At 45.6% G+C, this 21,598-nt stretch overlaps 1 protein-coding gene across 1 annotated transcript; it reads left to right on the top strand.

The window, feature by feature from the left end:
* Positions 1 to 6,309: 6,309 nt before the first annotated feature.
* LOC110604823 lies at positions 6,310 to 7,407 on the top strand. The gene has a single exon (XM_021743131.1). The coding sequence runs from the start codon at positions 6,310 to 6,312 to the stop codon at positions 7,405 to 7,407; it is 1,098 nt and encodes a 365-aa protein (XP_021598823.1).
* The last annotated feature ends 14,191 nt before the right edge of the window (positions 7,408 to 21,598 follow it).

Below are 21,598 nucleotides of genomic sequence, written 5' to 3'. Positions count from 1 at the left end.
TCTCATCATTGGGTGTTCAGATGTGTATGCTTTGATGGACCCCGGTGCTTCTCATTCCTTTATTGCTTCGAGAGCCATAGAGAGATTGGGTTTGATCAGTTCTGAGTTAGAGTATCCTCTCTGGGTCAGTGGACCTAAATGTGACCCATCAGTGGCAGTGTCAGTCTGTCGTTTCAGTCCAGTGTTTATAGAGGGTAGATACCTTCCAGCTGACCTTGTGGTTCTAGATTTGACGGATTTTGATGTCATTCTAGGGATGGATTGGTTATCTACATATAGTGCTACTTTGGACTGTAGAGAGAAGATAGTGAGTCTCAGAGACCAGGATGGGTCAGAGTGTGTCTTCAGAGGAGACAAGAGAGGTACACCCAGAGGTATGATTTCAGCCCTTCAGGCTCGTCGTTTGCTTAGGAGGGGTTGTCAGGGGTTTCTAGCTCATGTGAGAGAGCTAGACAGTCAGGTGAGGGAACCAGCCGCAGTACCAGTCGTCCGAGAGTTTCTCGATGTGTTCCCAGACGATTTACCAGGACTCCCACCTGATAGGGAGATAGGGTTTGAAATTGAATTGCTGCCAGGTACCAGACCTATCTCTATTCCTCCCTACAGGATGGCACCAGCAGAGTTAAAAGAGTTAAAAGAGCAGTTGCAGGACTTGGTAGATAAGGGTTTCATCCGCCCTAGTACCTCACCTTGGGGTGCTCCAGTGCTTTTTGTTAGAAAGAAGGATGGATCCCTCAGACTTTGTATCGACTACAGACAGTTGAACAAGGTCACTATCAAGAATAGGTATCCTCTACCTAGGATTGATGATCTATTCGACCAGCTAGCTGGAGCAGGTTGTTTCTCGAAAATAGATCTAAGATCCGGGTATCATCAGTTGAAAGTCAGAGAGGCAGATGTGCCTAAGACAGCGTTCAGAACCAGATATGGGCATTATGAGTTCTTAGTGATGCCGTTCGGGTTGACTAACGCCCCTGCAGCATTCATGGATCTCATGAATAGAGTTTTCAGTGAGTTTCTGGATCACTTTGTCATTGTTTTCATCGATGATATTTTAGTGTATTCCAGAGATGCAGAGGAGCATGCCCAGCATCTGAGGATAGTTTTGCAGACACTGAGAGAGCATGGTTTATATGCCAAGTTCTCGAAGTGTGAGTTTTGGTTGAGGAGCATTTCCTTCTTGGGACACGTGGTATCAGCAGAGGGTATTGAGGTAGACCCCAAGAAGATAGAAGCTGTAGCTACCTGGCCCAGACCCACGACAGTGACTGAGATTAAAAGCTTTCTGGGACTGGCAGGTTACTACAGGAGGTTCGTTCAGAACTTCTCAAAGATAGCAGCTCCGATGACCAAATTGACTCAGAAGAACCAGAAGTTTGTCTGGTCAGACCAGTGTGAAGAGAGCTTTGAGGAGCTCAAAAAGAGATTGACAACAGCACCAGTGTTAGCTCTGCTTGTGAGTAATGAGGATTTCACAGTGTTCTGTGATGCATCTCGAGTGGGATTGGGTTGTGTATTGATGCAGAGTGATAGGGTGATAGCTTATGCTTCGAGACAGTTGAAGAAGCACGAGTTGAATTACCCTACCCATGACCTCGAGATGGCAGCAGTTATCTTTGCACTTAAGATGTGGCGGCATTATCTCTACGGGGTTAAATGCGAGATCTTCACTGATCACAAGAGTTTACAGTACATCTTGAATCAGAGAGAGCTGAATTTGAGGCAGAGAAGATGGGTAGAATTGCTCAGTGATTATGATTGTAAGATCCAGTATCATCCGGGTAAGGCGAATGTTGTGGCAGACGCCCTAAGCCGGAAGTCACTAGACAGTTTATCCCATATAGCAGCAGAGCGGAGACCAATAGTGATGGAGCTTTATAAGCTCTTCGAAGAGGGGTTACAGCTAGAGTTGTCTGGTACAGGTGCATTGATCGCACAGATGAGAGTGACACCTGTGTTTCTGGAGCAGATAGCTCAGAGACAACATGAGGACCCTGCGTTGATGAAAATTGCCAGGACTGTTCAGTCAGGCAACAGTGCAGAGTTTCGCTTTGATAGCAAAGGGATCCTTCGTTATGGGAGTCGACTTTGTGTACCAGATAGGGGCAGTGTGAAGGAAGACATTATGAGGGAAGCTCATAATGCGAGGTATAGTGTTCACCCAGGAGCCACCAAGATGTACCAGGATCTCAAAAGGATCTATTGGTGGCCAGCCATGAAGAAAGAAGTGGCGCAATTTGTGACAGCCTGTGAGGTTTGCCAGAGGGTGAAACTAGAGCATCAGAAACCAGCAGGAATGCTTAACCCATTGCCGATTCCAGAGTGGAAATGGGAGAACATCGCCATGGATTTTGTAGTGGGTTTACCAGCAGCGTCCAACAGGATAAACTCTATATGGGTGATTGTGGACAGACTCACGAAATCTGCTCATTTTCTTCCAGTTCGGAGTAACTATTCTGTGGATAAGTTGGCACAAGTCTATCTAGATGAGATAGTGAGATTGCATGGGGTTCCAGTGTCGATAGTTTCAGACAGAGGACCTCAGTTTACCTCTAGATTTTGGCGAAGTCTGCAGAGTGCGATGGGCACGAGATTAGAGTTTAGCACTGCTTTCCACCCACAGACTGATGGACAGTCAGAGAGGACCATCCAGACCATAGAGGATATGCTTCGACTGTGTGTGTTAGACTTTGGCGGTTCTTGGAGGCAGCATCTACCTTTGGTGGAGTTTGCCTACAATAACAGCCATCATGCTAGCATTGGGATGGCTCCTTATGAAGCTTTGTATGGGAGGAAGTGCAGATCCCCTATTTGTTGGGAAGAGGTAGGAGAGAAGGCTCTTGCAGGGCCAGAGTTAGTAGAGATTACTAGTCGCGTAGTGCCCGTGATCAGAGATAGAATCAGGACAGCGCAGAGTAGACAGAAAAGTTATGCAGACGTTCGCAGGAAACAGTTAGAATTCCAAGAAGGTAGTATGGTATTGCTGAAAGTGTCTCCAATGAAAGGAGTGGTTCATTTTGGGAAGAAGGGTAAGTTAGCTCCACGGTACATTGGACCCTTTGAGATTTTGCAGAGGATCGGAAATGTGTCGTATAAGCTAGATTTGCCTGCTTCTATGGAGAGGATTCACCCGGTATTTCATGTTTCTATGCTACGGCAGTTTGTGTCAGATCCGAATCAGGTTCTGAGTGAGCCTGACGTGGAGATTCAGACAGATCTCACCTATATAGAGCAGCTAGTGCGGATTCTGGACACACAGATCAGACAGCTAAGGAACAAAGAGATTCCGATGGTGAAAGTTCTATGGAACCACCATAATCTAGAAGAGTGCACCTGGGAGACGCGGGAGTCTATGCTCCAGCAGTATCCATATTTGTTTGGAGGTTAGTTTCCTCCAGTTTATGTGTTATTTGTTTTCGAATCATTCGAGGACGAATGTTTTTAAGGGGGGGAGAATGTAATACCCGGCTAGAATCCGGCATCGGAATTCCTGTCGTCCGGTGGAATCCGGGGTGCCGGACTTCTAGAGGAGGGTAGGATTTATGTTATGATGTGTGTTATGAGGGTAAAGTCAAATGGACTTAAGTTTTGAGCTGAAATGACCCAAGGCTGATGAGCCAAGTTCGGCCGCCGAAGGTAAGTTCGGCCGCCGAAAGTGACCAATGTTCGGCTCCCGTTGCATGGTTTTGCATGCGCTTCGGCAGCCGAAGCTGAGTCGGCCAGCCAGCGTTTGGACATCCTTAGTCAGCGTTTTGGACAGGTGTTGGCTCCAAACCCTGTCCAGAAGATTGGCCACGTCTTCCATGCTTTATTTGCTGAGTTTGAGCAGATCATGCAGGAGTTTGCTAGTGTTCAAAAGATTGTGAGAGTGTTGAAGCAAAAGTTAAGCTTTTGAGAGTTAGTACGGGTGAAGAAGAGTTGATCTGTTTTCCTTGGAGTCAGAACGTTCATCTTCCTGTGTATAGAGGTAAGGGAAGCTCCGGACCGTGTGAGATGTTTTCTGAAGGTTTTATGGGGATTAAGGAAAGAGATGCATGCTTAGGTTATTAATGGTAGTTTTGATGATTTATGCATGTATACATGTTTATGTGTTATGTTTGTTTTGTTGTTTTGGGGTTATTAGATAGTTTTGGACCCCTGTGAACATATCCTTGAGTATATGTGTGGTGAATAGTTGAAGTATGCATGTTTGGAGATGATGAAGGGAAGGAGGAGCTTGGTTTGCCGTCGGGCTGAGTTCTGGATGAACTCAGGTTCGGCAGCCGAAGGATCATTCGGCCGCCGAACCTCTTGCATGGTGGCTTTGGCTGCCACAGCTTGCCCCGAGCGTTTTGCATGTTCGGCTCTGTTTGGGGACTTCGGCCGCCGAAGGTGCCGCCGAAGGTGCTTGAGTTTCGTCTCTGGATAGAACTTTCGGCCGCCGAACCTGCCGCCGAAAGTGTTCTGTCCAGCCTTCTTTTGCATGCTTTGCATGGATATTAGAGTGAGTTTCAGGGGATGCTTGGGGAGTGTCATAGAGGTAGTCAGAAGATAGTTTGGTCCCTCATTTGAGTTTATCTGTATCCGTACAGACCAGAGGAACCAGAGAGAGCAGCAGTGAGTACTGCTCCAGAGTGTTCAGAGCCTGCTCAGTCAGTCAGTCCAGTTAGCCAAAGGTGAGTGGAACTAAACTTAACGTTTTTAATTGACTAATGGACTGTTTTAGCATATCTCATGCATCATGATTATGCCATAGGTTGATTGCATTAGTATCCACGAAGATGTTGCATTGCATAGTTATCTGTTGATGTGAGTAAATGCTGAATGATCCAATAGTCACAGACAGGAAGTCCAGGAGCCTTTGACTACGCCCTGGCAGGTATAGTAAAGACCAGGAGCCTTTGACTACGCCCTGGCAGGTATATAGTAAAGTCCAGGAGCCTTTGACTACGCCCTGGCAATGGTAAGTACAGAGGTGTTATATACACATATATATATATGACAGGAAGACCAGGTGCTCGATTCTACGCCCTGGCACAGAGTTACTGGGACTATGTGGTGACAGGTTTACTCTTGATGTGGTTTGTCTGTGTTATGACGCATTCCATGAGATCATGTTTTACTGAGATATTTTACTGTTCTACTCACTGGGCTATAGAGCTCATCCCACTCCCTTAACCCCAGTTTTGCAGGTTCAGTGTTCCGTGTACAGGGACAGTTCAGCAAAGTACAGAAAGAGTAAAAGAGCTTGTAATAGTATAGAGTGGACATGTAAATTGTAAAGAGATGTATAGTTGTGTATAACGTTAGAGTTGTGCTTGACTTAGTTGTATTGTGTTGTAAAACTTTTGTTACATACATGTATATGTATCTATGTTTTATAACCAGGCTTAACAGGTATGAGTTACCCATCTAGAGCAAGCTCTAGTCTGTATCTGGGGTACAGAGTACAGAATACAGAGTACAGAGTACAGAGTACAGAGTACAGAGTACAGAGATAGTGCATGCACAGGTTAAGCCTTGGTTCAGCAAAGAGTTTTATTTTCACAGAAAATGTATCATGTATGAGTTTTACAGGTACACAGAGAGTATTGCAGGCTTGCTACGGGTTCTAGCGGCCTTAAGCCGACCTGAATCCTAGCGCCGGTGACGGTCCATTTTGGGGTCGTTACAGAAAGAGGGGCCGAGACGGGGAAGGCAGTAGCAACGAAGTCATGCAAGTAGAACAACATTCTCCGATAGTCATTTCTTTCTCTCCAGAAGATGCCCACGACATTCAAATGCCTCATGATGATGCCCTTGTTATTGAAGCTATTGTTCACAACTTCCGCATTCGGAAGATCCTGGTAGATGACGGAAGCAAAGTAAACTTATTGCCTTACAGGGTCTTCCAGCAGATGGATATACCGGAGGAACAGATGGTGTGAGACCAAGCCCCGGTGAAAGGGATTGGAGGGGCCCCGGTACCTATGGAAGGAAAAGTGAAGTTGGCCCTAACCCTAGGAGAGGCGCCCTCAACCCGGACCCACTATGCAGTATTCTTGGTGGCGAAGCTCCCTCTTAGCTACAACGCAATACTGGGAAGGCCCGTGCTGTATGATTTTTAGGTAGTAACCAGCATTAGGTATCTAACCATGAAGTTCCCAACAGAAGCGGGCATAGGAGTAGTACGGGGACGCCATGAAGAAGCCAGGGCAATGTAATGGCCACTGTAGCGGATCCAAGCTTGGCAGAAGGGAAGTTCGACTCAGAAGTGATGGAAGTCTGAGATGAGAAAAGAGAGGCCAGAACGGAACCAGTAGGAGAACTGGACCATCACCAGTAGGTTTGATGAAGAGATCAGAAAAATACATAAGGCAGGATGATGCCTTGACCACCAATAGGTTTGCAAGGGAGACAGCAGACAAGGGAAAGGCCTCGGAAGAAAGGAGGTCGGATAAATATGAGAGAAGGCAAAGTAGGGGGCACGAGGCTTACGGGCAACCTCGGGACAGAAGGGAGCAGAGACCATCACCACATTGGATCCCAGAGGTAATAACACCTCTCAACGCGTCCAAAGCCGAGGTGCTTGTGGCTGTGCAAGACAAAGAATTCCTCCAGTGGCCCAAGCCCCTGAGAGCGGAAGCGAGCAGAAGAGATCCTAACAAATATTGTCAATTTCACCACACTCATGGTCACAACACCAATGATTGCTACCAGCTGATTAACGAGATTGAAAGGCTGATAAAAAGGGGGCATCTACGAAACTTTGTAAAGAAACCCGAAGGAGAAAGACCCCAGCAAAACCCCACAGTGGAGAGGCCTCGAAGGCTGGGGTCAGGTCTAGTTAACGATGGCTCCGGCAGGACCATTAACATGATCGTGGGGGGTACAGGAGGTCGAATGAGCAGGAGAGGGAGAAAGAGGGGCCGAGACGGGGAAGGCAGTAGCAACGAAGTCATGCAAGTAGAACAACATTCTCCGATAGTCATTTCTTTCTCTCAAGAAGATGCCCACGACATTGAAATGCCTCATGATGATGCCCTTGTTATTGAAGCTATTGTTCACAACTTCCGCGTTCGGAAGATCCTGGTAGATGACGGAAGCAAAGTAAACTTATTGCCTTACAGGGTCTTCCAGCAGATGGATATACCGGAGGAACAGATGGTGCGAGACCAGGCCCCGGTGAAAGGGATTGGAGGGGCCCTAGTACCTGTGGAAGGAAAAGTGAAGTTGGCCCTAACCCTAGGAGAGGCGCCCTCAACCCGGACCCACTATGCAGTATTCTTGGTGGTGAAGCTCCCTCTAAGCTACAACGCAATACTGGGAAGGCCCGTGCTGTATGATTTTGAGGTAGTAACCAGCATTAGGTATCTAACCATGAAGTTCCCAACAGAAGCGGGCGTAGGAGTAGTACGGGGACGCCATGAAGAAGCCAGGGCAGTGTAATGGCCACTGTAGCGGATCCAAGCTTGGCAGAAGGGAAGTTCGACTCAGAAGTGATGGAAGTCCGAGATGAGAAAAGAGAGGCCAGAACAGAGCCAGTAGGATAACTGGAAACCTTCCCCTTGGCAGAGACAGAAACAGACAAGGTCTTTAGTTTCAATGCCGGTTTAAGCAAAGAGCAAAAAACCGAAGCAATGGCCCTGATCCGAGCTCACAGCTCAAGCTTCGCTTGGAAGCCATCCGACATGCCAGGGATAGACCCTAAGGTGATGATGCACAAATTGAACATCTCTCCTGAGGCCAAACCGGTGAAGCAAAAGAAGAGAGTAGTAAGGAGAGAAAAGCAGCAAGCCACTAGGGAGGAGGTACAAAAGCTGGAAGAGGCTGGATTCATCAGAGAAGTAATGTACCCACAATGGTTAGCCAACCCTGTACTTGTAAAAAAAACCAATGGCAAGTATAGGATGTGTATAGATTTTACTGACCTGAACTAGGCATGCCCCAAAGACTGTTACCCCCTCCCTGATATTAATAAAATGGTCGATTCTACGGCTGGTTTTGATTACATGTCATCTGTAGATGCAATGTCTAGTTACCACCAAATTTCAATGGACAGGTCAGATGAGGAAAAGACCTCGTTCATAACAGAAGATGAGACTTACTGCTACAAGGCCATGCCTTTTAGGCTGAAGAATGCTGGGGTGATGTACCAGAGGCTGATGAATAAAATTTTTAAAGGTCAAATTGGCAGGAATGTCGAAGTATATGTCGACGATATGGTGGTGAAGAGTCCGACCTTTCACTTGACAGACCTGAAGGAAGTATTCGAAGTACTAGAACAATACAGAATGAGGCTGAACCCAGCAAAATGCGCTTTCTTCATCAGGGGTGGAAAATTCTTGGGTTACATGGTCAGTGGAAAAGGTATTGAGCCTAATCCGGAAAAAGTAGAAGCCATATTGAAGATGCCTAAATAGACCTATGTAAGGGATGTTCAAAGACTCAACGAAAGGGTAGTGGCACTTAACCATTTTATGGCAAGATTGGCAGAAAGGTGCCTACCATTGTTCAAGAAGTTGAGAAAAGTTACAAATTTTGAATGGACTGAGGATTGTCAAAAAGCTTCTAAGGAGCTCAAAATCTACCTCAGTTCACCACATGTACTCAGCGCCGTAGAACAAGCCATCAGCGCCGTACTGGTGAGAGTAGAAGGAGGAGAGCAGAAGCCAGTATTTTACGTCAGCAAAGTACTCAAAGATGCCGAGGTAAGATACTTGAATATTGAAAGAATAACATATGCTTTGTTATTGGCAGTCAGAAAATTCAGGGTATACCTGGAGAGCCATCAAGGAATAGTGATGACAGACCAACCCCTGAAAAAAATCCTCCACAGACCAGAAATTTCAGGTCGGATGCTTGCTTGGTCCATCGAGATCAGCCCTTACTGCCTATAGTATCGGTCTCGAACCACCATCAAAGCTCAAGCCCTCCCTGACTTCATAGCAGAATGTTCTTTGAACGAAGAACAAGCAGAACTTATTAAGATACCCTCAGGAGCAACAGAAGGAGAAAGGGGAAAGCAATCCTCACAAGAGTTCAGCTGAAGGTTGTATGTGGACAGAGCATCCAGCGCCGGGGGCAGCGGCGCGGGAATAGTGCTGATAAGACCTGAAAGGTTCAAGGTTTGTTACGCTCTACGCTTAAAGTTCAGTGCTTCCAACAATGTAGCAGAATACGAGGCCCTAATAAATGGGATGCTGATTGCAATGGAAATAGGGGTGCCTGACCTTGAAATAAACAGCGACTCCCAGTTAGTGATCAACCAGATAACAGGGGCATATCAAGCAAGAGACCCTGCCATGCAAAACTACTTGGAGAAGGTAAAGGTCATAGAGGCCGAGCTCGGCAGTCAAGGGATTATGGTAAGGTACCAAAGAATACCCCGAGAAGAAAATGAAGAGACAGATCTGCTCAGTCGATTGTCTAAGGAAGAACTGGAGCAACTCCCAGATGAGGTATACATACAGCATAATAGAACTCCTGTCTTCGATAAAGCAGACTCCGTGATGGAGATCGAAGAAGGACAGAGCTAGATGACCCCATACCTAGAATATTTAGAGAGGGGAAAACTCCCTAAGGACAAAGCCGAGGCAAGGAAAATTGCAGCCCGGGCAGCCAACTACCAAGCAGTAAGAGGAACCCTATACAGGAGGGGGAAGTCTAGCCCATGGCTCCGATGTGTGGGCCCGGAAGAAGCAACAAGGGTGATAGAAGAAATACATCAAGGAATCTGCGGAGCCCATGAGGGAGCAGGAACGTTGGCAAACAAAATCTTCAGGCAGGGATACTACTGGCCCACTGTCAAACGGGAGGCCGAGGAGTTTGTCGGGAGATGTGACGTATGCCAAAGATTTGCCAACACTATTAATATTCCAGCCACACCCCAATCCAGCATATCCAGCCCGTGGCCGTTCTCATAGTGGGGCATAGACATCCTGGGACCTTTTCCCAAGACCACGGGCCAGAAAAAATTTGTAGTAGTAGCTGTGGAATATTTCTCAAAGTGGCCCGAAGCTGAGGCCATTCCCACTATCACAACAAGGAAAATGGTAGATTTCGTCTGGAGCAACATCATTTGCAGATTTGGGATACTCAGAGTGCTTATATCAGACAATGGCAAGCAGTTCGACTGCAGAACCTTTAAGGAGTTCACTAGAAACATGGGCATCTGGTACAAGTTCTCCTCTGTAGCCCATCCTTAAACCAATGGCCAGACGGAGGTTACGAATCGAGCTATCCTACGAGGATTGAAGAAGTGACTGGATGGAGCAAAGAAAAATTGGGTAGACGAGCTCAACAGTATCCTATGGGCACTCAGAACTACACCCAGAACGCTAACCAAAGAAACACCGTTTGCGCTTGCGTTCGGCACCGAAGCTGTAGTTCCCATCGAGCTACAAGTCCTTACGCATCGAGTTCAGTTCAATAGCGAGGACACCAATGACGATAAGCTAAAAAGCAATCTGGTTGCCTTAGAAGAAGTTAGAGAAGAAGCCCAAGTTCGCACTGCTGCATACCAATAAAAGGCAGCGCGCTACTACAATTAAAAAGTCAGGGCAAGGAGCCTAAAAGTAGGAGCGCTAAGAAACCTGGAAGCTACGGGGAAGAGAGCTGCAGTAGGAAAGCTTGCACCGACTTGGGAGGGCCCTTTCAGAATAATCAAAGTGGTCAAGCCAGGTGTATATCGAATTAAAGACATGCAAGGAAACCCTGAACCTCATGCTTGGAATATCCAACATTTGAAAAGGTACTTTCCTTAAAGTCCTACCAAATGTAATGAGAACAGTTGTACTTCGAAAAAATGTGAATAAAACAAATATCATTATCAAAATTGTGTTGTTTGCCATGACTTGTCCTACTCTCCTTAAAAAGAAAAGAAGACAGGCACAAAAGAGAAGCCCTCAGTGAGGTAGGTGACTGATCTCAAAAAATGAACCAGCACCACAAAACCGGCTAAGAGGGAGAAGCCCTCAGTGAGGTAGGTGACTGGTCTAAAAAAATGAACCATTACCACAAAATCGGCTGAGAGGGAGAAGCCCTCAGTGAGGTAGGTGACTGGTCTCAAAAAATGAACCATCACCACAAAACCGGCTGAGAGGGAGAAGCCCTCAGTGAGGTAGGTGACTGGTCTAAAAAAATGAACCATCACCACAAAATTGGCTGAGAGGGAGAAGCCCTCAGTGAGGTAGGTGACTGGTCTCAAAACATGAACCATCACCACAAAACCGGCTGAGAGGGAGAAGCCCTCAGTGAGGTAGGTGACTGGTCTCAAAAAATGAACCATCACCACAAAACCGGCTGAGAGGGAGAAGCCCTCAGTAAGGTAGGTGACTGGTCTCAAAAAATGAACCATCACCACAAAACTGGCTGAGAGGGAGAAGCTCTCAGTAAGGTATGTGACTGGTCTTAAAAAAGGAACCAGCACCACAAAACCGGCTGAGAGGGAGAAGCCCTCAGTGAGGTAGGTGACTGATCTCAAAAAATGAACCAGCACCACAAAACTGGCTGAGATGACAAAGTAATAGAGGGGACAAACGAGATCAGATCTCCAGCAAGCCCAAACAGCCAGGAAGAAGCGAATAAGATCTACAAAGAGCTGAACACCGAGCTAAGCAATACAAAACGGAGCTCAGAAAAGTCAAACAAAAAACAAGCAAAAATAAAGGCCATAAACTTCTCCCCACCTAAAAAGACAGGAGCGAAGAAAAAATACAAGCGTACGGACAAGACTATGGCCTCAATTTTACTCAACGCAAAAACAATGACAGAAGTCCGACCTCAAAGGTAGATTTTAAACAATTAGAAAAGCAAAAGCTCGAAGCCGAGCTCATAAGCTCCCAATGGGACGAGCTCACGAACAAGGCAAAACTCAATAAAATAGAGAATCAAACAAACCATGAAGGCATGGGTCCACATAGGGAGGCCCACAAAATAAAAACAGTCAACAAAGGTAAACAAGGCCAAGGAGATGAACTCCCAGCTCGGATCAAAGTCTAGTACATAGAAAACTAATAAGAAGACAACTGAGCATAAAAGACACTAGTAATCCGAGCTCCCTGACTAGAGGGGCACAAGGTCAGACCCAACCTGACAGCAAAGAGATTATACTCAGAAATGATGAAGTGCTTGAAATCAACAGGACGTCCCTACATCCAAACACCCGAGGCCGATAAAAGCTACCAGCAGCAGCAACGATTGCCTTCATAGAAATAACAAAAACGTAGAATCCAAAGACTCAATCAGACACTGGACCCTTACTCTTGGTTTGGACGACAAAATACTAGCTGAAGAAGCTTAACTCATCTGAGTTAGACAAATATTAAAAATAATTTTAGTTCGTGATCTCGATGATTAAAATTAAGTCAAATCAGATGGAAGAATGAGTTAACCCTGGAAGGCTCAACCAAGTCGGTGAAGCCAACAAGACAACGAAAATGAAACATAAACTAAGTACAGAAACAGATAAAAAAAGAATTCCATTCATTACAGATCGACATTTAATCGAGTATTAAGAATAAAAAGACAAAAGTATAGCACAAACACAAGAGGAAACAAAAAACATTATTTTATTATTACTTTTCAATCATCTATGATCACAGGAGGAAAAATTGTGACTGACATCAGTAGCTACATTACTCCTATTTACATAATCCGTAGGGCTATCCCCTGGGAGTTTAGCACCCCCTGACCCCTGCCCCTTAGTGCCCACATAAGGCACGATCTCACCCCCCGAGAGCCCAATATCCCCCCTGGGAGGTGCCACATCTATGCCCTCGAGCTCGACATCTTCTGCTTGAGGCCCACTATCCCTTTCCTCCTCCTCCCCTTCAAGCTCAGAATCTTCTCCTGAAGGACTGATTAGCGCGGGAGGAACTCCTTTAGGCAGAGGCTTATCGTCCTCCCCATAGTGCACCTCCTCACCATCAGAATCCACCTCAGGGGCTCGGAGGCGAGCTAATGGAGTGGAGGGGGCATCCCTAGCTTCCTTCAAGCCTTGGTTGAACCCGTAAGCAAACATACGGAAGGCTCTGTGCCATATCTCATTCTTCATCTCATAAGAAGCCTTGAAATTCGCTAGTTTTGCCTCGCAGGCTTCCTCAATTTTAGCCTTCAGCTCGGAGGAGCCCTTGTAAATCTGAAGATGGTTCTCACAGGCCTGCTTGAGCTCAGTTTTAAACTCCGAAGAGCCTTTGTATTCCTACAAATACCTCTGGCAAGCCTGATCAACCTCTGACTTAAACTCAGTGGACTCCTTGTAGGCTTGTAGGTGCTCCTCACCCGCCAACCGGACTTTGTCCTCAGTTAGCTTAGCATCCTCAAGCAGGGCGGAACATCTCCTTTCCAGAGCCTTAACTTCTTGGCAGAGCTGCTGATTCTGAAGCTTTGACTCCTATGCTGCCAAGGTTAGGTCCTTCAGGCTCTCACTGCGTCTGCTGAGCTCCTGCTCGAGGACAGCGATCCGAGCTAGAGCCTCATTTTTCTGGGACATCAGCATCTCTCAATGGGCCTGGGCATCTTCATAGTTTGTATTAATTGCCTCACACTGGCGCCAGGCCTCATCGCGCTGAGTTAAAGCCTCATCCCTCTCACGACGGGCACCCTCCAGGGAGGACAGCTGCATCAAAACCTCATCACGGCGATTTTCTGCCACAGTTGCCCTCTGATCAGCCCTCTTAACAGCTTCGGTGGCCCATGCCAGCTCCTCCTAAAGGGACTTCAGCTGACCTTGAGCTGCAGCAAGCTGACCCTTAGCATCACCAGTGGCCAAGAGATTCTCCTCGCGGCAAGCCTCCTCAATCTGACGATCCATTGAGCTCTGGAGCGATTGGTCCCGAGCATCAATCTCCATAAAGATCCCCAACACCTAGCAAGAAGAAAAGGCAATAAAGTAAGTAAGAAGAGCAACCAAGACGAAAGCAACTTAACGAGAGAACAAGTAACTTACCATGAGAAGCATTCCCCTAGCCGTATCTCCCAACTCCTCTCAAGAGGCTGGTAAGGGCCAGCAAGCGTGGATCTGAGGCATTCATCGTCCCCCCAAACATCCTCTCCCGCAGCAAGTCGACAACAATACTCGCCGGAGACTGGGGAGTAATCTCATCCGCATTCAGCACGTCGTCATCCGGGGCAAAGGTCAGAAGCCCCACTGGCACTTTTCCTTTTTCCAAAGAGGGAAGTGCAGGGGCAGCTGGTCGAGGTGGACAAGCTCTCTTTGAGGCCGGAGCAGTAGGAGGGATCTCCACAGGCAGAGCTCGCTTACCAGTAGTCTTAGCGTGAGGAGCAGCAAGAATAGACTTAGACTCGGCTCCATCTTTAGAGGCGCCCTTGCCCACAGGGACGACCTCAACCCCAGCCTCCAGGACGCCCTCACTTGCCAAGACAACTTCACCTCCGCCCTCTGAAGCCCCTCCCTCGGAGAAAATGACCTCAGTACTACTCCGAGGGACAACACCAGCAGCTGGGACGTCCTCGAGGGTCTCACTAGCAGCACCCTCAAAAGTGCAAACGACCTCGGTCCGCACAGGCTGCACGTCCTCGACTGACTCTTCAATTACGGGCTCTTTGGAAGCTGGAATTGAGCCTGGCCTGGATTTAGGGACCATGGGAGGTTGGGGAGAAGAACTGGACCGGCCACAGCTATAAGACCTAGAAATCCCAGAGTGGGAACCCTTGGAGCTCGGCCTAGGGGCACGGGAAGAAACCGAGGCAGGATGCATGGATCGGCCCACTGACCTGGGGGAGATGAGCTCGGAAACTTCCTGAGTCGCATCAGCCACCGATTGCCCAGCTCTAAAAGCATCTAGAGCAGCTCTCATGCTCTCCCGAGACAGGACAAAGTTCTTGGGAGGCTTGATTTTATCCATGGGGAATCTGGAAGCTACAAACAAACAAAAACCAAAAACAGATAAGAAAGACACTTAATCAAAATTAAAAGGAAGGATAAGGTCACAACTGAGCAAAAATAACTGCGTCCCTGCAGTCTTGAAGACTGGACACAAACATACACTTCTCGACATCATACTTCTTTTCAACAGAAGTCAGTCTGAGATAGTCGATCTGCTGAGAAAGGGTTAGCTGAGGGAGATCATTGCAGCCCGGAGGCACTTCTCTGCAAGGGAGGTCCACTTGCCAGGACAACCTAGGGCCTCCTTTTAGCTCCACCACAGCGAACCCCTCAGCCCAGCCTTTGATGGAGTCCTTATGACCTGAGAATATTTACAACCCTCCTCGGGGGGCAAAGTAGTAAAAATCCTGGACAGCCCCGGACCAGGCGAAAAAAGGTAGAAAATAGGCGAGTCATAGGGGAGAAACCCCAACTCAAGCTTATGGACTCAAAAGAACACATAAACAGAATGGAGTTGGGGACCAACATCTAAGGAGTTATTCTAAAGCACCGAAAGACCTCGATGAAGAAAGGGGAAAAGGGGAAAGTCAAGCTGTACTCGCGCTGTTTGACAAAGAAAACCAAACTGCAATCTTTTTGAGGGTCAATTAAACAAGAAGGAGGAGGATCGGGAAGAACGATCCTCTCGTTCCGGAGAGGAGCTCGTATGCAGAAGAGAGGTGTAACGACCCGGAAACCAGACCGCTACCGGCGCTAGGATCCAGATCGACTTAAGGTCGCCGGGACCCATAGCAAGCCTAACATACATCCTGTATACCTGTTAAATCCCATACATGATCATACATATACATAAAAACTTTAAACTTTTTCTTTCATTTACCAAGCTTAACCTGTGCATGCACATAACCATAAACATAAAACCCCACACTGGAGCCCTCATCAAATGCTCCAATGGGGTAACATATCATACATTAAGCTCGGTTTACATAAACATCATAAAAACATTACATCGATCATGTAAAAAGGGATTAACTATACATAATAGGGTCAAGCACAATACTAATCCTCAATAAACATCAATACATTACATCACTATACTATACTTTACATTACAACATTTTCATGTCTACATCTAGTTATTACATACATAAACTTCTATTCCTGGAGACTTTCTGGTCTAGCCCGCACCTGCAAACCTGGGGGTTAAGGGAATGGGGTGAGCTACTAGAGCCCAGTGAGCAGAATAGTAAAAAAAAACATTTAAAACATATGCTATCATGGAATGCATCACATCACAGACAAATCACATCAAGGATGAACTTGTCACCAATAGCCCTCTACATAACATTCCAATGTGCCAGGGGCATAGAATGGGCCTCACTGGTCTTTCTCTTACATTAACATAACATAAAATTCCAATGTGCCAGGGGCGTAGAATGGGCCTCACTGGTCTTTCTCTTGCATAGTGCCAGGGGCGTAGAATGGGCCTCACTGGTCTTTTATACCGTATCATCACCATATCATATCATATCATAGTGAGGGCTATAGGATCATCCAACATTCATCCACATTATCATCATATTATGCAATGCAACATATTCGTGAATTCTAATGCAAACAACCTAATATATCACATGGCATTCGTGATGCATGAACATGCTCAAATTTATTTACTTGCTTTGGAAATAAAGGTCCATCCTACTCACCTCAGGCTAGCTTTGAAAAGACACTGAAGCAGCTATCTCACTGCTGGGGTCCTCGGTTCCTCGGGTTCGAACCTACACAGGTGGACTCAAATGAGGGACCAAACATACATGAACATGACTCTAAACTACTCCCCAAAAGCCCCCTAAAACACCATAAAACAATCATAGAAATCATGCAAAGGAAGGCTAAACAGGGCACTTTCGGCGGCAGGTTCAGCGGTCGAAAGTCCTTCCAGAGCCGAAACTCAGCCACTTTCGGCGGCACCTTCGGCGGCCGAAAGTCCCTTCCAAAGACGAAACTCATGCATGTTCGGCGGCACCTTCGGCGGCCGAAACTCCCCTCCAGAGCCGAAAGTCCAACTTTCGGGGGCAGGATTCGGCAGCCAAAAGCTTGCCTCCACAGGCAGGTTCGGCGGCCGAAAGTCCTTTGGCTACCGAACCTGAGTTCTTCCAAAGTGGTAGAACTCAGCCTCCTCATACACATTTTGCCTCCCAAACCTTTCAAACATGCATTTAGCTATTCTACAACATGCATATTGATAGAGCATATTTTAGTCCATATTATCATGATCTTATTGATGTTTATTTACACATTTTCTACCTAATTTTGTGGTTTTAATCATGTTTTGCAGATATTAGGTGTAAAGAGACATTCTGGGGAAAATTCTCTTAAAACTGCCAAAAAGTGCCAAATCTGGAAAAACCACCTTCGGAAGCACCTTCGGCGGCCGAAAGCCTCGTCCAGAGCCGAAAGTCACCCATCTTCGGCAGCACCTTCGGCGGCCGAAAGTTTGCTCCAGAGCCGAAAGTCTAGCTTCTAAAAATAAGCTTAGGCGGCCGAAAGTCCCCCCCGAATTGCATCTTCCTTATTCAAGAAGCCAAATCTTGAAGATTACATGTTTCCCACTTCATGCCATGCACATTCAAAATTCAAAAGGAGGCTCCACCTTCCTCTTTAGTGCATGAATGCCAAGAATAATGTGAAGAAGACTTCTTGGACACACCTTGGACAGCAATTAAAAGACCAAAAAGTCCTTGCAACTTCCCACATGCACATAGAAGGCACATATTAGACCAAGGGCACTTTGGGCAACCTCTAAAAGATGCATGGACACCCAAAAAACCCTAGGCAGCCTCCCAAGACTTATTTAAAGGCCTTATGAAGACAATAAGTGCCATATTTTAGACTTGAAGAACTCAATCACCTCTCCAAGGGTTCAGCCGCCCAATCCTCTTCCACTTTGGCCGCCGGTTCCACCCCTTCCTTCTTCTCTTCTTCTATTTTTTGTTTTGGTTCAGCCATGAGTGGCTGAAACCTTAATTCTAGTTGAAGTTTGGTTGAAACTAAGGTTGTTTAAAGGGTTGTGAGATCTGAACATAAAGTGTTTGCTTTTGGTTTGTTCAATATTCATGCAATTGTGTGCTTAATTCTAAGATTGCTTTGTTGTTTTGATCAAATTGGCCACTTGATTCTTGATTGCAAAGTTAATTGATTGTTAGTTGGAATATTTGTTAGTCCGTAATTACTGGAAATATTCTAACCTAAGAACACTTGGTGTAAAAACTAAGGAATTGTATGATCTAGCATCATCTTCATACGTTTGGAGTAGCTAGGATTGGATCTCTCTATTTCTTCATGCAATTAACAATTGTTTTGATGCCTAAGGCTCAAGGACGTTCCTTGGCAATTTGTTAATTAGTAATTGATTAGAAGATGTTCCCTAATTGATTTAATCATAAGGAGAGACATGGTGGTGAGAAGAATTTTTCACCCCCATAACTAATCTATTGAACCAATCAAGGGAACATAAGTTTCAATGATCAACCCAAACAACCAAAGTGGATCTATATCTTCAACTAGACCCTTCTCATATTGATTTTCTCTTTTATTTTGATTACTTGCTGTTTTAATTGCTTTCAATAGTTGCTAGTCAAATCAATCTCAAAACCCCCTTTTTACTTTATTGCACTTTACTATTGATCTGCCTTCAGTTACTTACCTCTAATTGTGCTTTTAGCTGATCTTGTTTGAGAAAAATATATAAGTATTCAATTCTCTGTGGATTTGATCCTTTACCACTATCTGCAGTTGTAAAATTATTGATAACCGTAGAGGTTATTTTTGACCGGCTTCGACAACCGCGAGTCAAAAATTAGCGCCGTTGCCGGGGAATTGATTTAACTTGTTTATTTTTCTTTCATGACCAGATCTGAACACAGGGACACTCTGCCCTTTGATCCAGAAATTGAACGCACCCTCAGAAGACTAGGAAAGCAAGCTGCCGAGCATTCTGCCCAACCTACGGCCGCCGAACCTTTCTTGCTCCAGCAACCGAACTTTGCACCAATGGCAGAACCTAATGCACAAGCTGCTGCCCCTAATGGACATGCTGTCCAGAATCAAATAATTCAAGAAAATCCAGCCATGAGACCACAGATGCCAAGAGAAAGAACCATGAGGGAGTTAGCAACACCTATACGTGATTAAGCACCACTTTGCATCACCTATCCACCTCTGACAGTTCCCTTTGAACTAAAAACAGGTTTGATCCATCTTCTCCCAAAATTTAGAGGTCTGCAAAATAAAAATCCACACAAGCACTTGAAAGAATTTAACATTGTTTGTTCATCCATGAGACCTCAAGGTATCTCTGAAGATCATGTTAAATTAAGAGCTTTTCCTTTTTCATTAGATGACTTTGCTAAAGATTGGTTATTTTATTTGCCACCTGGATCTATAACTTCTTGGAATGATATGGTCCAAACCTTTTTGAATAAATACTTCCCAACATCTAAGTCAATTGGCATAATAAGAGAAATCACTAGCATAAGACAAAAGCCAACTGAGGACTTATATGACTATTGGAAAAGGTTTGAAAGGCTGTGTACAGGTTGTCCACAACATGATATGTCAGACAGGTCTCTCATACAGTTCTTCTATGGGGGATTGCTCTCATCAGAAAGGAGATTCATAGATATAGCTTGTGGAGGATCCATTGCAGACAAGACACCTAGGGAGATGCAAGAGTTAATCTCTACACTTGCAGCCTCATCTAGGCAATATGGAGAAGAAAAGCAAATGCAAAGAGGAGTCCATGAGGTAAGCTCACCTACTGTTTCTGAACTGACATCTGTTATGAAAAATTTTGCTATAGGACTGGTTCAACAGATGCAAGCAGCCCAGCCGCCTAGGCCATGTGGAATATGTTCATATGTAGGACATCCAACTGATCAATGTCCTACTCTTCAAGAAGACAACCAGCAAGTTAATGCCATTAGAGGGTACAACAACCAGCCTAGACATGATCCATATTCAAACACATACAATCCAGGATGGAGAGACCACCCCAATTTCAGCTACGGAAGGGCCAACAATAATCAGAACTATCAAAGGAACCAAGCCGAACCAGCACCTTCAAATCCTATCCAACACCTTGAAAAGATGATGGAGTCCATGGCCGGTGCTATACAAAGCCTCAATCAGCGTATAGATCTGATGGCCACATCCGGAAGCAATTCGGAAACCCAAGGTAAACTCCCTTCTCAAACTGAAACTAACCCCAGACAAAATATCAGTGCTATTACTTTGAGAAGTGGAAAAGAGCTTCAAAATGCAAGATATGAGGAAGAAAAGCAAATAGCACCAAAGCCTGCGCCATCTGAAACCTTCCCTGCGCTTTCTGAAACACAAGTTGCACCAAAGCCAAGGCAACCTGAAGCCTATCCAGCGCAACCTGAAGCACCACCTGCGCAAAAGAGTGATCAAAAGGTAAGCTTTCACATTCCACCTTCTTTTCCAAAAAGATTTGAAAGAACACAAAAAGGAAGAAAAGGAGATCCTAGAGACTTTCAGAAAAATGGAAATCAACATACCACTGCTAGATGCTGTCAAACAGATTCCAAGGCACGCAAAATTTCTGAAAGAGTTGTGTACCAATAGAAGAAAGCTTGCTGAGAGAGAAAAAGTAAGTGTAGGTGAGGTTGTCACTGCTGTTATTAAAAGAGAACTCCCTACTAAGTGCAAGGACAAAGGTATGTTTGCAATTTCTTGCAAGATTGGGAATGTTGGCATTAAGAAAGCCATGTGTGATCTTGGTGCATCTATAAATGTCATGCCTCTCTCCATTTATAAATCTCTGAATGCATGTGCACTGAAAGACACAAGAGTTGTGATTCAATTAGCTTATAGATCTGTGGTATATCCCATATGTGTTCTAGAAGATGTGTTAGTTCAAGTAGATGAACTTGTCTTTCCTGCAGATTTTTATGTGATTGATACTAAGGAAGATAGTTGCAATACTAGTTCTGATATCCTTCTTGGACGTCCTTTCTTGAGTACTGCTAGAACTAAAATTGATGTGCATGATGGTACTCTCACTATGGAGTTTGAAGGGGAAGTAATTAAGTTTAATGTCTATGACGCCATGAAATATCCACATGATATGTCCCCTGTTTATGGTCTTGATATTGTTGACTGTTTGAGCCAGGAGATCTTTGATGAAAATCAAAATGATATTCTTAACAATGATTTCTGCAGAAATACTGATCAGGTACAGATTGAGAGCCAGAAAGAGCCAAATCTCAAAGAAACAGTCTGTAGCATCCAACAGATTGATGTTGCGCAGCTTGAACACATGCGGCCGCCGAAGCTAGAACACTTTCGGCCGCCGAACCTCACTGCCTTCCAGACGCAGAATCCATTGCCACAGCATGCCCAGCACACTGAAAACTTTCGGCAGTCGAACTCTACTGACTCTCGGCCGCCGAACTCAGCAAACATTCGGCCACCGAAGCTGAACTCCCCTCAGCCGCCAAACCCTTCACCTCAGATCCCATCGCCCGCTGAAACTACTGACATTTGGTCACCGAACTCCACCATCCTTCGGCCGCCGAACCTTGTTCCACAGACTCCAAAGCAAGCAAGCCCTTCCAGTCCTTCTTTGCAATCAAATAAGAAAGTACCAGAACCAGATCTGAAGCCTCTTCCAGACCATCTGAAATACATGTACCTAGGAGCTAACAAGACACTACCAGTAATAGTGTCCAATAAATTGAGCCAATATGAAGAAGCAAGCCTCTTGAA

The sequence above is a fragment of the Manihot esculenta genome, chromosome 17 (assembly GCF_001659605.2).
Source record: "Manihot esculenta cultivar AM560-2 chromosome 17, M.esculenta_v8, whole genome shotgun sequence".
Taxonomy (NCBI): domain Eukaryota; kingdom Viridiplantae; phylum Streptophyta; class Magnoliopsida; order Malpighiales; family Euphorbiaceae; genus Manihot; species Manihot esculenta.
The sequence above is the reverse complement of the archived record's forward strand: the minus strand, read 5'-3'. Positions and strand labels throughout refer to the sequence as shown.

Excerpts from the sequence above, each read along its gene's own strand:
- LOC110604823 (XM_021743131.1), top strand. The coding sequence starts at position 6,310 with ATGAAGAGATCAGAAAAATACATAAGGCAGGATGATGCCTTGACCACC.